The 16480-nt window shown below is 41.5% G+C and overlaps 1 protein-coding gene across 3 annotated transcripts in view; it reads left to right on the top strand.

The window, feature by feature from the left end:
• Positions 1–4404: 4404 nt before the first annotated feature.
• STK17B (serine/threonine kinase 17b) overlaps positions 4405–16480 on the top strand; it is a 30289-nt gene continuing 18213 nt past the window's right edge. The window contains exons 1-4 of one of the 3 annotated variants that reach the window (XM_077830113.1): positions 4406–4496; positions 9785–9926; positions 10639–10805; positions 15509–15721. In XM_077830113.1, coding sequence (XP_077686239.1) covers positions 9924–9926; positions 10639–10805; positions 15509–15721 — 383 coding nt within the window. In that variant the 5' untranslated portion in view covers positions 4406–4496; positions 9785–9923. Of the gene's footprint in view, positions 4497–4697; positions 5007–9784; positions 9927–10638; positions 10806–15508; positions 15722–16480 lie in introns of those variants that run through there. The other 2 variants (XM_077830114.1, XM_077830116.1) reach the window with 2 other exon arrangements.

Raw genomic sequence — 16480 nt, 5'->3', positions numbered from 1 at the left:
GCTGTGGCATTTCTAGCAAAGGATATGGTTATTTGACCCAAAGGGGACATTTCCCCCCAATGATCCAATGGATAGGAAGGTTGAAGCAACCCTTACAAGGGATTTTGGTGCTTCCTTAGCCACCCTCAGAGCATCTCTGGCAGCCAAGTGCTTTGTTAAAGCCACATGACTGGAGGACCTTAAAACTCTTAGGGGCAGAGACAAACCCAGTTTTAAGTCTATACATAAGAAAACCTCCTTATCGTAGCATTTGTTGCTGATGCTTCAATGGATGCTATGAGGTTTTTTGGCAGGGCCATGGAATTTAGATCACTAGCCAGGAGACACGTATGGCTTTGTCCATGGAACGTAGATATTCATTCCAAACAAGTCCTGTGCTCCTCTAAATTAACAAGATCTCTCCTCTTTGGAAAAAAATTGGACAAGATAGTGGCTGAAAACACTGGCAAACCTAAACAGTCTCGTCCCCTCTCCACTTAATACTTTAAAAAGGGACTACAAAGCCATTATCAGACAGACACACTTGCAGAGGTTCCAAAGGAAAGATGAAAGATATGTCAAAGGAAAACTTTGGAACTGAGGAGTGAAAATCTAGAGATACTCCTGCGTCATCCAAGGGCTCATTATGACAATGGGCGAATGTGCCTCTGCCGAGTCTGCCCAGACCTGAGTTTGGGAGCCATGATTTCCCACTTTCCAGATGACTGGTTTGCTTCTACCACAGACAGTGAGGGATAATGTATCAGGGATACTCCCTTGAGGTAAGGGCTCCACCCCATCCTTTCTTCATCCAGTCTCCCATCACCAGCAACCCTGCCATGTGCAAGCTTGTCCAGAACAAGTTCTCCCATCTTCTGGACAGAGGAGTGATAGGAGTTCCCCCAGAAAAGTGTTCTTAGGGTTTTACTCCATCTTCTTAATTGTTCAGAAGTGCACCAAAGGAGTCAGGGTCATCCTTGACCTCAGAAGACTCACTAAATGGATGAAGAAAACAAAGTTACAGCTGGAGAATCTAGCTTTGATAGTGACATCCCTGTCTTAAGGGGACTTCCTAACCTCAGTGGATGTTGCAGATGTGTACCTCCACAATTCAGTGCACCCCTGCTACTGCAGGTTTCTGAGATTTGCTTACAACATAAATTACTACCAGTGCTGAACACTGCCATTCAGTGTCTCGTTAGCCCACTGGGTATTTACAAAAATGCTGGTGGTGATCATAGCCAGACTCAGATCCTAGGTATTCACCTGTATCTCTTTCTGGATGACTTCTTAATCAGAATCCCATGCCAGACCACAGCACACAGTGCCACGATCCAGACTCTGAATCTTCTATAAGTGCACCAATTCATGATAATGCTAAGAAAAGTTCCTTGGTTCCCTTGACAAGGATTATTCACCTGGATGTGGAGATAGACACATCAGTAGCACAGATCTATCCATCACTTGACACATTCCTGAAGATTCAGAATCTGATATTCATGCTGGTTAAGTGCAGGAGCCCAACCATAGCTTAGTGCCTTCAACTACTGAGCCTTCTGGTCTCTTGCACAGAGGTCACCCCATGGGTGAGATCACACCTCCACAGTCTCCAAGCTTTGCTTCTGAAAGTATAGGACCATTCCCTGGAGCACATTCAAGATCAGATACTGATCTCGAACCAGGTCAGCGACTCCTTGAGACAGTGGACGTTCCTGGGCAATATCCACAGGGATCTCTCCATAAACCTTCTAGACCTTCAGGTTCTCACCATCAATACCAGTCTTGAAGGATGGAGAGCACCTCTGGGACCCAGAAGAAGGTGCAGGGCCCCTGAGGAAAGGAACCACAATCAAACTAGCTCTTCTGAGATTCTAGAACCACATGCAAGGAACCACATCCTGGTCCAGTCAGTCAACATGGTAGTGGTTGCACATACAAACCTGAATACTGCCTTCAGTTCTGGTTTCCCCATCTCAAAAAAAGATATTCACATTGGAAAAGGTACAGAGAAGGACAACAAAAATGTTTAAGGGTATAGAACAGCTTCCATATGAGGAGAGGTTAAAAAGACTGGGACTGTTCATCTTAGAAAAGAGATGACCACGGATGTGATAAAGGTCTGTAAAATCATGAATGATGTGGATAAAGTAAATAAGAGAGTGTTATTTACCGCTTCACATAAACACAAGAACTAGGGGTCACCCAATGAAATTAATAGACAGCAGATTTAGAGCAAACATAAGTACTTCTTCACACAACACACAGTCAACCTGTGGAACTCATTGCCAGGGATGTTGTGAAGGCCAAAAGTATATCTGGATTAAAAAAAAAATTTTAGGGAGGATAAGTCCATCAGTGCCTATTACAATATGGTCAGGGATGCAACCCCATGTTCTGAGTGTCCCTAAACCCCTGACTGCCAGAAGCCTCGACTGGATGACTAGGGATGGATCACTCTCTATAATTGCCCAATTCTGTTCATTCCCTCTGAAGCATCTGGCACTGGCCACTGTTGGAAGACAGGATACTGGGCTAGATGGACCATTGATCTGACTCAGTATGGCCAGTCTTATTTCCTTAACCAAGGAAGGACAAGGAAAGTAGGTCTTTGTGCAGAAGCAATGGAGAAAATTTACTGGGCAAAATGACTCTCCCTTTCTTACATTTTCTTTCTGCTAGCAGCATCTCCCACAGTTCTACCCACCCTGGACAGCTCTCCAACTATTTGGATAGTTACCATATAAACAAGGACTTACTGTACGTAGTTACTCAGTTAGCATTGGAATTATTGTTACTAATTATTTTCTACAAATTTTTACACAGCTTTGGAATTAATCATCTGGCAGCAGGTTGGAGAAGGGGGTGTAGCTAGCACAGGCTATGCTACAGTTTTGAATTGCCTTTGGAATCTGAAACAGGAGGGGAATAACCCATATGTAGCAGAATTGTGGTAAACACTGCTTGCAGAAAGGAAATGATCAGGTAAGAAAACTTCCAGTCCACAATACTGGAATGATTTTGCCTAGACTTGACTGTCAAATGATATGCCCTCCAACTGGTGTGCTATGCACTTCTTAGCATCCCCTAGTGGTCTTCACCTTATATTTCCTCCATAACATTGTCATTTTTTGTTCTTTCCAAGTTCTAGGACTCCAAAGCTACCATTTGTGTACATATTGTTAAACCTTATTCAAATGTTAAGATTAAAAATGATTAACTGACAAGGAAATATATGATACGTGTGTATGAGGTAGATATATTCTGTCTGTGAAGAGTATTTTAGTGGATCTAATACTATACACATAGCAAGTACGGAGGGGAGGAGTTACCAGTTCTTCTGCCTTATCTCTAGAAGCTTTGGAAATATGGCCCTTAGCTATTGCATTTGCACACGTGTAACCTATAAAAAAGTAAATAAGTAAAAGGAAAAAATGTATAGCAATCACGGTCTTTAACTTCCCTCCACGAGAGCAGGGAAATGAAGTGGTGGATAAAGTTTTAAGACTTTGGACCTAAACAACAGGCACGAAGCTACAGCGATATGCAGTAAATTAGAGTAATGCCCTTCTGTCTTAAATGCCTTAAAACATTCCAGTTTTTAAAGTGGCTTCCTCATCTCTTCTGTGAGGGTGTAGATGACAGGGCTCATGATATAGTGTTATCTTCCTTGGGATAGTCTCCCTAACCAGCAAGATGCAGGTTAATAAAGCTAGATTTGCTGCTAGTTTTTTACTGCTTTTTTTGTTGGCTGACTAGTTACTGAGAGGGTTTGATATTTCCCTGAATGGGTAGGGCCAATGTCAGAGGTGACATGACAATGTAAATTTCAGTGAATTGGTATGAGGGCAGGTGGGAGCTACCTGTGGTGGGGGCAAAAGCTTAGGAGGAGACATAGAAATGTGGTGAATAAAAGGTAGAAGAAAGAGCATCCACCGAGCTGCTGGTGGTTTTTCCAGTCCCAGCCTCACCTTTCCTCCCACTCAGCCCAAGTTACACCACCGTCCTGTGTCCTAGCAATGAATGCTGTCACACCAGCGGCAGCATCACCTCTGGCAGTGGGGCCGCTTCCTGCCTGGGGCCAGTAACTCCCAGCCCCTGGGGCAGAGCTGATACTAAACGGTTGCACTGCACACCTAGGTTCACAGCCGGGGCTGCAATGGGCCTTTCGCTCCGTGCTCTCTGCTCCCTCTCGCGTGCCTCCATTTCCCCGTCACCCCTCTGGCCCCCTCCCTCGCCCTTAGGGCTTCCCCTCGCGTGCCTTCGAGAGTGAGTGGCTGCTTGGGCCCTCCCCTCGTGGGGGAGTTCCTGCCAATCAGAGAGGGAAGGCCCCGCCCACAGCCGGCGCTGATTGGCTCCACACTGGGTCCGCGGGGCGGGGCGGGGCTGGGGGGGCGCGCCGCCGGGTTGCGCTTTTCAAACGCCAACTGTGCGGGCTGCGGTCAGGGCGCCGGGCAGAGCCGAGCGCGAGGGCGGCGCCGTCTGTTTGTGGGGGCGCGTGAGAAGCGGGGTGCTTCGCGGTGAGTGCCCGGGGGACCCTGGCCCCTTGCGCGGATGGGACGCCCCGAGAGAGGCGCCTCCAGGCTGCCCCCGGGGTACGTCCCCGAGCGCCACCGAGCCGGGTGGCACCTTCCTCCTTCAGCGACTGGGGGAGCCCCCGCGGCGTAGGGTGGGGGCGGGCACAGCCGGAGCGGCGCCCAGCCCTGTCACCCTGCCGGCGGGCGGCAGCCGCCCAGGGAACCGGCGGCAGAACGCCCGGGGCGCTGGGACTCTCGCCGTCGGCTCCGTGGCTGGCAGGGGGGCAGCCGGGCGGGCCGTTCTCCCACGCACGCTGCCCCCTCAGTGCCCCTCGCCCTCCCAGCGGCGCGCCCCGGGCCCGCAGCGGGCTCAGCCATAGCGCTCGGCGAGCCGGCCTGAAGGAAGAAGCTCTCTGGGGCCGAGCGCCGGCCTCTGTAACGCGTTAGGTGCCTCTCCTGGTAGGCCGTTGTCAGAGCTGGGGAGGGCTGCGCCGCCGGCGAGTGAAGCCCTAGGTACGAAGGGGGGCGTTCAGGTGGGGGTTGTTGGGGTTAAGCCCTGTTAATTTTCAGTATTTAAGAGAGGTTGCCCAAACTAACTTACTTGGGAAGGCTGGAGGAGTTCCCACATCCTTAGTTCCGTCCTTCCCACCCAGTGTAAAAATACTCCCATGTTTTTAACTTTGTTCTGTTACTGGCACGTGAAGTGGGCAACACAGGCCCTAACATAAAGGGTAAAACAAAACTTAGCAGAGGATGGAGCTTGGTGGGAGGCAGGGTTAATGACTTCACCATCTGTGAAGCTTTCTGTAACCATACTTCCCTACAGGACTCCACAGCAGCGAGAGAAGCTCTTGCTTGTGTGAGTTCTGGACATCATTTTAAGGCTATGGGCGCTGTGGGTCCTACTTCTTACTCCCTTGAGAATGCACTCAGACCTCTCTTCTAATTCTAGACAAACCATTTCATATGCTGTCCTGATGTAGTTCACAAATGCCTGTGTTCTTCTCTGCTGAAACTACAGCTTCACAGCTCCAGAGTATAGTTTGTTTTTTTAAAAATGTCTTTCTTTTGTTTTAGTTGGATAAATGACACTTTATTGTATTTTCTCAGGTTTTTTACCTACTCCCACAACTCATGCTTGAAATATGTCTAACACTGTAGCAAAAAAATGAAATGCTTGAACCTTTATGTTTTCTAATGTTTTATTACTCTGAATTTTTCTTTTTGAAGACATTAAATGTATATGAATTTGAAATTTTCTTTACTTAACTGCCTTTGTTTCCAGTGGAGTTTAAAAAACTAGGGAGCCTGATCCTGTGAACATATTGCATATTTGTCCTGCCTTGAGTGCAGGGCACTGGACAAGGTGACCTATTGAGGTCCTACACTTCTCTGACTTTTGTGATTGCACAGATCTGCTTTGGGCCATCATGTGGCATCTCTCTTTTCTTGTACCAATATCATGTGATGATATTTAGCATTATTCTGCTGCCTATTTTTTTAAATTTAGTTTGTGTTTCCCCACTGGCTCTTCAGAAGCAGAGCACAAGATGCTATTGGTCTTACATAAACAATGGCGTGCTTTTTTCCCCTTCATATTCTTAAGTAACTGCTATTTTTTTTTTTAAAGCTGCATTGGTTATCTAATCATAACAGTGTAAAAGGAGTGCCAACTTTGGCACAATTTAATTTTTAAAAATTATTTAATCCTAAAGAGATTCACAAAACTATAGATATGTCTCTACAATTTATAAAATTCTAGTGAAAAAAGTAGTTTTAAAACAAGCACACACTGCAAGTTTGAAAGCCAAACAATGCAGTAATAAGAACCTAAAAGTAAAACTACATTTTGCTCCATTTGGGCTATTAAAGGTACACCCAGTATAAGTAGAGACCAATTGGATTTTCAGTATTATTTCACTTTCATAATCTAAGTTGCTATTACTAAAATAGGTAAATAAAGGCTTGTTTATAACATAACTTTTGAAGTTGTCCTTTAATATGTTATGTTTGGCCTAAATTGTGTTCCCTTTATATTTTAATTAAAAAACTTGTCAAAACTTTGAAACCATGATACAGTCTTCTTCGAAAAATCCACAAACTGGATTTAATGAGTGTTATTTCTTATAGCCAATAAGTACATGAGTCAAAGTAGTTCCATTCTGAATGTATAAATTCAGAGAACTGGTGATTTCACAGTATTGGTGTGCATGTGTTAGATATGAATGATAACTGGAGGAGGGAAACAATACTTCTTTTGTTGTTTCCCTCCTCCACCCCCAAATTGGAAGATAAACTGCTGACACTGAAGTTGTTTAATCATCTATTCATAGAAATGTAATTCTGGAAGAAATCTCAAGAGGTTATCTAATCCAGCCCTCCTCACTGAAGCAGGACCAAATGGGCTCAGATCATCCCTGATAGGTGTTTGTCTAATACGTTGTTAAAAACTCCAGTGATGGGGATTCCACAACCTCATTTGGTAACCTATTCCAGTACTAAGCTATCCTGATAGTTAGAAAAAATTTTCCTTCTACGTAACCTACATCTTCCTTGCTGTAGATTAAGCCCATTACTTTTTGTACTACCTTCAGTGGACATTGAGAACAGCTGATGACTGTCCTCTTTATAACCGCCCTTAACACACTTTGACTGTTATCAGGTACCCGCTCAGTCTTTTATCAAGACCAAAACATTCCCAGTTTTTTAAGCTTTCCTCATAGGTCAGGTTTTCTAAAGTTTTTATCATTTTGTTGATCTCCTCTGGACTTCTCCAGTTTGTTCCTATCTTTCTTAAAGTGTGATGCCTATAAGAAGACACAGTAGTCAAGCTGAGGCCTCTACAGTACTGAACAGAGCAGGACAATTACAGGGCAATTACACATGACACTCCAGTTAATATACCCCAGGATGTTAGGGGGTGTGTGGTTTTTTTGTTTTTTGTTTTTGTTTTTTTGCAGCTGCATCATTCAATTTGTGATCCATTATTACCCCAGACTGTTTTTAGCAATACTACCATCTCACCAGTTACTCCCCATTTTGTAGTGGTGCATTGGATTTTTTTCCTTTTCAAGTGTATCACTTTGCACATATCTGCATTGAATTTCATCTTGTAGATTGCAGAATAATTCTCCAGTTTATCAAGGTCATTTTGATTTCTAATCCTTTTCATCAAAGGGCTTGCAACTCCTCCCAGCTTGGTGTCATCCACAATTTTTTTTAAGCATACTCTCTACCCCATTATCTGAGTCATTAATGAAAATATTGAATAGTACTGGTTTCAAGGCAGACCCCTTCAAGACTCCACTAGATACTACTGAACTTTCAAAAATAGTATAAATTTCTATTGATTTACATTTTTAACTGTTCAAAATCATGTTTTAACTTCACTCTTTTTGTTGTTGTTTGCTGTTGTCCCTAAGTAACCCTGTTATGTTCAGATTTGCATCACGCTTACCATATGACATGAAAGATCACTACTTGCTGTTCTGAGACTTCGGCATAACTGTGTGAGGCTGTATCCTTCAACAAGCAGGGAATCATTGGGAAACTTATTCTTTTAGTGCAGCCTGAATATCTCAAATGCCGTCATTTCAATAACCTTGATGTCTCTATAAAAGACTTCTACATTTAAAGTAAGCCCCGAGTACTGCAATTGGATCTGACCCCTTTTGCCTTTTGTGGTAGGCCCCTCAGGTGGAAGGGCAGCCTGTGCAGGCTTGATTGCAGTATCAGGATTTACATGTTCAACTTAAATTTTTGTTTTAGCTGTTAAAAACCAAACTTTAAGATATTCAGAGTAGCATAGAAACTGGTTTGCAATGACTCCTCAAACTATGTCAAAGACTCTTATTGCATGCATTTATAGTGCTTCACGTGACTTAGAACATATTTTCCCCTGAAATAGGCTGGTTGTTTCAGTCTTTAAATTTTAGGAAGGGCAGTTTGAAGGATGGGCTATAAAAAAAAAAAAAAAAAAAGGGGGGGGGGGGGAAATGGGGTTGAGTGCTGGCTGCCTCAGTCTCTTCCAACTGCAGTAGCAAAGAGACCAGAAATCTTACCAGGTTCATGGACCCAGGTTTGTTAGAATGGAGTGTTCCCAGTGATACATCAGTCTTAGTTTAGTTAGGTTTTAATTAGCTAGCTCTCGATATTTCTTGTTGTTTTTTTGTCTAAGGCTATTAGTGCCCTGGCATAAGTACTTGGTTCTGACACATTGGAATTGGAGACAGAGAAACCAGAGTTTAAGGTGTGCCTCTTACTTGCTGGTTCTTCCTACTTTGGATGCACATATGCATCATCTGGCCTGCTTGGGTTGGTGTGGGGGAAGGTCATCTAATTTCCTGTTGTTTCATATGCAACACCTTTGACTCTGGGACTAGAAAGGAGCATCAGAATCTCTTGCAACCTATGCTGTAGTAGGAACCATTAGTTAAACGTTCCAGGTCTGAAATGCAGGTGTCTGTAAGTGCTGGAAGACCAGTCTCAGCTCTGATCGCCAGGTTAAAAAGTCTGGCAAGGTTTCAGAACAGTTGTTAGACTCCCTGGCTTGGGGAAAATCTAAGAAGCTGGTCACTGTGAATTGGTGGAGATTGGCTGTGGCAGAGCATAAAAGCTTGGCCTCACGTGTCAGTATCTGATGAAAGAGCCAGTCCTTGAGAGCATAGCCTTAATGTTCCAGCACTTCTGGATTTGCATATTGAAGTGAAAAGCAAACCTATGCAGAAGTCAGAGCTACAGCAGAGGGTGACATTGAGGGCCAGGGCCATATTATGGAACCATACCCTGCCCCAGATTCAAGGCCATCAGTTCAGTGCCCAAAACCTCATTTTAAGTTGCTTGCAGCTTCTTTGGTGCCATTGATTTTACTGGAACCATAGTTACTGTGATGGCTCAGGTTATCCAGTGGCTCATTGCATCAAGCCACTGGATAATCCTCATTTGAATCTGCCCCTCATGCAGCACTGGATATGTAGTAATCGGTGCTTTATTTTTTTTTAAGGAAAGAACAATAATGCCGGTGCCAAGCTGGTTTCTTCTTTTCCTTTTCCAAGAAAGAAAATGGAAAAAACTTATGTGGATAACCGATTTCCCTAGTGACATAAATCTCACCAGAGAAGTTGGAACTTCCCCCTGAACACCTACTGGTTTTCCAGGAAATGTTTTACCCCTTTGAGCTGTTTGCTTAATCAAGTCATTGTTCTCACCATTGGAAGCCCTCTCAATCTATGCTTTGATCTGGAATTGAGCCACAATCAGCCTGATAGCTTTCCTTGCCTTTCCGCTCCCAGGGAATGGATCAGGGATCCTCCAGAGTAGCATGAAGACTCTTGGTTCCAACCTTCCAAACCATGGTATCACCCTCCTTCATCCAAGGAATTTTGATAAGAAATTCCCTGCTGGGTACTGACATGACTGAGAGGTACCCCGATGGTGAGATTTCTAAGGCACATAGTATGGAAGTGTAGGACAAGGCCCAAAGATTACTTTGAATGTAGCTATGGCCTACACAAACACAGGCTATGAAAATTGCAGTACTGGGTTATAATCTACTGGGTTTATAGGCAGCTAATGGAAATAATGTTGGCGGGTGTATCTTAAACTTGTATAGCAGTATATTACCAAGGTAACAGAGCTGAGATGCTACATGCACATCAGTAGGTTTTAAATGACCTCACCTAATTATAAGAACATAGCTAGTAACTCATAAGTCTGGGAAGGTGTGCAGATTTATTCCCTGGTTTAATGTTGTATATTAAAGGATTACCACAACTCTTAATAATGAGAACTTATTTTATGAAACTCTTATACAAAATATTCCTCTGCTTTCCTGTTTTCTTTGCTGTTTTGATAGACATGGTAAGAACAGAGAGGACATTTTAGATGCTGTACTAACAAATGTGTCACAAACAGTTTTTATATGGCCATAGCTCAGCCTGTTATCATTGACTTCAGTTCATAAGTGGTCCTTATTCTTATTGGTTAAAATGTTTTTTTCTAAGAAATGTGAAAAACCATTCATATTTCAAAGGTGTTAAAGCAGCTGTTTTTGATGACATAGCTTTATGAGATGACTTTTCCTGCTGTGCAGCAGTGGGATTTTTGTAGTATTGGTCATATTTAAATGCGTATTTTGCTTTGACAGGTGAAAATAGATAACCAGCAGAAGAGAGAAGACCTTGTGTTAATTATGTCCAGGAGAAAGTCGGAGAGCAAAAGCCTTTTAGGCTTGTTGTCCACATCTCTTCAGACACAAATCAAGATGGATAATTTTTACAATTTTTACATGCTTGATCCTAAAGAGCTAGGAAGGTAAGAACATTTATTTTACATGATGGTTTTGGGGGGAAAGGGATGTAACTTCACATGGAAAAGAAATCCGAGCTGCAGTGGGATATTTGTTGAAAGAGTAATATAGCCCCAGCCTGTGTTGTTTTTTCTAGTAGACTTCACAAGGTGGAGCATGTGGAAGAAATGAAGTGCATTTCTTCCTCTGTTCATATCCCCAGACCAGTGGAAAGGTCTATGTGGGGTCTAGGGGAAGATGCAATATAGATGGCTTGTCTGCCCTTTCCACACAAGTGTATGTAGATTTGTGTGTACAGGATCCCCTCTACATGTGTGTCAGGGAGCATGATTCTTTTCTTCTATACACATACTTCAGAAAGATGCTGAAGTAGTCATAATCTAAATAAGACATGGAAAAATTTCAAAAGGTGGATAGTATGAGGAGTAATTATAAGGAAGGGTGGAAGGCAGCATTTCCCAAAGTTTTGAAAGCTGAGTCCCACCTTCAACCCTACCATTTCATGGTGTTAAAGGGCTACCCAAAATGGACAATCACTTGAAGTAGACTGTCTAGCTCTTCATTGTATGATACTACTTCTCCTTTCATACATTCTGTGTATTAGTGAAATACTGGAATCTCAAACAAACATAGCTCACCAGTTACTCTGATCATAGTTTCCAAGATTTTTTTGCAATCCCATTATCTAGAGCCTTACTCTTTTAAATGCAAGCTGAAAATCTGGAGAACAAAGCGAGAGGCCTGTTTGCCCCCTTTCTCCGTCCTCCCCCGCTAGTCTTTGCCGACGCTCTGAGGAAGCATTGATGTATAGATTGCTTGAAGAAATTGATTTTAAAGAGTAGGGAAGGACACCTTGGTCTGTTCTGGGGGTTGGGAGCAGCATGCTAGGAGGCACAAAGCCAAGTGTAGGAAGGACATGAAAGGAGGAGTTCGGAGAGAAGAATGGGAAATATCTGGAAATAAGAGTGGAGATGTAGAATGTCAGGTTTTGTAGGCGAGGAAGTGCTATGGTGTTATGGTAAGGGCCACGTAGCCACAGAAGGGATTCTAAGGATAGGGTGATGTGCTTGGAGCAGAGGAAGTGTGTGATGCCAGTAGTCCTGTTTTAGACAGATTGGAGTGGGGAGATGAGAGATGGAGAAGGCTGCACTATTCATTGCATGTGACAAAGGTGTTAACAAGGGGGACAGTGAAGAAATGACATATTCCGCAGGAAGTCTTTAGCAAAATGTTTCTACTTCACATGTCAGGTGTGAAATAGTACATTCATGTATATCTTATGAAACTTCATTAAATGAATCTCTGCATACCCTGTGTGCATGGTGGTGGTTTACCAGGGATAATCTTAACTATCCATTTCTTTATTTCACTGTTAAAATGTAATGAATTTCCTGCGTTTCTACAGATACTTTTCAATTAAAAAAAAAAAAATCTTTTCTTGAACTTACTGATATATTGTGTCTTAACTCATCTTACAGGTTTTTTTTTCTTAATTAGCACAAGTTTAAATGTATGGTGCATTGCAAATCAAAAGCAATAACTTTTATGAGTAATAACTCTTGTATCATCTGTTCATGAAATACTATCACTGACTTTTCAAAACTAGTGTTCACTCTAAGTCAGGGGTGGGCAAACTTTTGGCCCAAGGGCCACATCAGGGTGCGAAACTGTATGGAGGGCCGGGTAGAGAAGGCTGTGACCCCCAAACAGCCTGGCCCCTGCCCCCTATTCGCCCCCTCCCACTTCTTGCCCCCTGACTGCCCCGACCTATCTACACCCCTGCCCCCTGACAGGCCCCTGGGACTCCCATACCCTATCCAACCCCCCCTGTTTCCCGACCCCTGACCACCCCAGAACCTCTGCCCCATCCAACCACCCCCTGCTCCCTGACTGCCCCCTGGACTCCCTACCCAACCCTCCCACTGCTGTGTGCTGCCCCCTTACCATACCTTACCATACCGCTCAGAGCGGCAGGAGTTCGCAGAAAAGCGGGTGGAGGGGCTGGGGGTGAGCCTCCAGGGCCAGGAGCTCAGGGACCAGGCAGGACGATCCCGTGGGCTGGATGTGGCCTGTGGGCCATAGTTTGCCCACCTCTGCTCTAAGTGAAAGGAAGATGTTCAGGAAATTAGCAGGAAAGATCTGACTGTTTACATGAAACTGCGTGCATTCTTCAATAAAGAGCTTATACTTGGACTTTGCTGGTGTTGCCTGTCTCTCTGCGGTCAGACAACGAACCGTGCTGTCTGGGGTTCGAGTCCCCGACAAAACTTAAATGGTTCCTCTTTTTTTTTTTTAAATTTAAGTTGTGGTTGGTAGGGTCAGACAAATAAAATATAAGCTTTTGGTGCGTATCTTCAAATTTTATTATATGTTATAGAATTCAATTGATTCATGTTAACAGATTATTGCAAAGCATTTTCACAGCTGGGAAAGCAGTTACCCATTTCAAATTATCTCTCATAAGAGGGTGTGCATGTCAGGTTAAGAGCATACCTCTACCTCTTTCTTTTAACTAATTCGTTTGTTGACAATTTCATGATATGCACCCCTATCTGTCTGCACATTGTGTGTGGCTTTGGTTTTTTTAAAGCAACATTTTGTTCTTCGTTATTTTACTATCTGGTCTGTTGCAAGATAGTGAGGAAGTATCTAGTCAATATTTTTAACAATAAATACTAGAAATTTGTGGAATTTTACCCCATTTCATAATTCATCAGATTTTATACTAATTGGAAGGTGTATTTAATATTACCTGCAAATGGAAACTGTTTTGATGAACAGCATGGACATATTTTGTGTAGTGAGTTTGATTCAGACTTCAACAGGGGCCTCAATCCAGAATCCAGTTTTGCACATGACCTTTTCAAGCACTATCTTTTGTGTGCATAGGTGATAGAATTTACGTGTGGAAAGACATCACCTACACACTCAGTGATGTATATGAACAAATGGAGGTAACTCTGAAAATATACAGTATGGTGATCTTTGTATATAAAACTATAGAAATGTTTTTCATATTTACACCATTTGAAATTTTTCATTTTCTTTCAAGTGGTGTAATTTTAATTTTATCTTAAGTTCTTAAAGGTTCATGCTGTTTTTTGTCTAATTCTGAAAGTACGTCATAATTGTGGAACTAGGCACTTTTGGAAATGTCCTTGTGATCATAAACCTTGCTTTTTCAAGAGTTTGTAACTTGGCTTAGGGAGTACATTTTTTTCTAATTTTCTAAAAGGTCAGCTTGGTTTTTAGAAACAGTATGTGGCTTTCTTCTAAAAACTTATCTTTACCAAAACATATTTTTGCTTCTATACTTAAACAGTTGTCAAGGAAATGAAACGGAATGCTTTTTCTCTGTACTATATTCAAGAAGGGGAGTGATGTCTAGCAGCTAAAAAATAGGACTGAGTGACAAGATTACGGGATTGTATTTCTGGTTTTATCATTGACTTTCTGCATGAACCTGGGCAAGTCTCTTGCTTTTCCATGCCTGAGTTTAGTCGTCTAAAAGTTCATCTTGTAACTCCGCTTTCCAGTTTGTTTTTAAAATAGACAAATAAAACATGTAAGAATTGATTTTTGTAAAAATGGACAAAAGCTGAAGCTTCTGTTTGCAATCTTGAGAATTGTTTATGGAGGGAATTTGTGGGCCTTGAAAATCTCCTACACTTAATGGGAGCTTCTTCCCAATAAGGCACACTTTTAGTGAAACCTTAATATAAATCAAGGGAGGCTATCTGTAATTCCCAGAAATTACTTAATCCTAAATTAGAAATACATTGTCTAAAAATAAACATGACAAATAAAAGAAACTTTTATAACTATTAAGCTGTGTCACAGGAAGGGGAATGAATCTTAAATGTGTGTGCAGCATTTTGAGATCTTGGCATCGAATGCCCTACATATGCAAAAAAAAATTTTGTGCACATTTAATTTTTTTTAGCTAATTTGAACTGGACATTGTAAGACCCTTAATAGATTGAAGTGATTTCTAATCTTACTATAATATTAGTACATCCGATGTTTGCTGAAATGATGGTGTTGATCTATTAAAAGAAACAGTACACTAGCCAGGGTTCTCAAACTATTGAGATGTGGTCCAACCTGTGGAAGAGATTCTTTTGTGGATTACCTCCCTTTTTGTTCCTGATTGCATAATATCCCTGTAGTAACAACAATTGCTTATGTGGAAAAATAACTAATTTTAGTTCTTTACTGCAACCTGATTGCATATGAACCTTCATTTTTGATTAAATATTGTATTACCATGGTTTCCTGTCTGAGAATGTTTTAATCCATAAACATTGAAGAAATGCAGTAAAAGTTTCCTAGATGCCTGAAAGAACCTGCCATTTGGTTTTGTAGCTCACAGTGAAACCATGCTATATAGGTGCTGTCTAACTACTTTTTTTGAACATGTAATTCTCTTTGGAGAATAATGTACTAGAAAAATATTAACATATCTTCAGGACCCAAAAAAAGTGGTCTTTGGATCTTGAAAGCTTGTCTTTTTCACCAGCAGAAGTTGGCTCAATAATCTATTAGCTCACCTACCTTGTTGCTCTTATATCCTGGGACCATCACAGCTACAACAACACTGCAAACAGCTATTTATCTTAAGTATTTGTGAAGTGCCCATACCTAAGCTTCAGTGTAACTGTCATAATTTTCACGAAAGAAATCTTAATCTTTTCCATTCTCTTTGCAGAGGAAGATGTGCTGTGGTTAGAAAATGTATAGCTAAATCCACAGGCCAAGAATACGCAGCTAAATTTCTAAAGAAGAGGAGAAGAGGACAGGACTGCAAAGCAGAAATTTTACATGAAATTGCTGTGCTCGAATTAACAAAGTCTAGTCCTCGTGTAGTTAATCTCCATGAAGTGTATGAAATGACAAATGAAATCATCTTAGTGTTGGAATAGTAAGTATGCATTACATCAACTTCACTATTTATAATAGATTTGTAACATTCATTGTTTGTATCAGTTGACCAAAAGTAATCGGGAGAACAACATATAAATGTATATACAGTGTAGTTAAAATTTCCTTTTGTCCCTTGTGTCCTAGAATTTTCCAGGTATGATTTATATTCATGTCAAAAGATGTGTTGAAACCATCATAGTTAATTTACATGCTTTTGTGCTTTGTAAATGACAGTTTTTCATCATCAATTATAAATAACTAATACAAGATAAATATTGCAGAAACAATAAAATTTATGACAGGTTTCAGAGTAGCAGCCGTGTTAGTCTGTATTTGCAAAAAGAAAAGGAGTACTTGTGGCACCTTAAAGACTAAATAAATAGATAGGTTAGTCTTTAAGGTGCCACATCTATTTATTTATTTATTTATTTATTTAGTCTTTAAGGTGCCACAAGTACTCCTTTTGTTTTTAATAAAATTTATGCTATAGTGACATAAATCAAGAAAATTGAACAATATATATAATAGTGCTATACTTAAAGTTCAAAAATAAATGAATATAATTAGATTAATAAACATGCACACTTAAAACTGCATTCAGGAAATGCAAAAATTAAGACTTGAGTGACAGAATTAACATGGTTGCATTATGCAACTTCTGTGTTTTATGGTATACATATTGGGACAAACACAGCGCTAGTTACATATTTCACCAGGAAAAACAAGAGTAGAAAATGATTGTGAAAACATTGGAGTT

Source organism: Eretmochelys imbricata, chromosome 11, assembly GCF_965152235.1.
Source record: "Eretmochelys imbricata isolate rEreImb1 chromosome 11, rEreImb1.hap1, whole genome shotgun sequence".
In the NCBI taxonomy this organism is placed as follows: Eukaryota; Metazoa; Chordata; order Testudines; family Cheloniidae; genus Eretmochelys; species Eretmochelys imbricata.
Note: the sequence above shows the minus strand (reverse complement) of the source record. Positions and strands in the feature narration are given on the sequence as shown.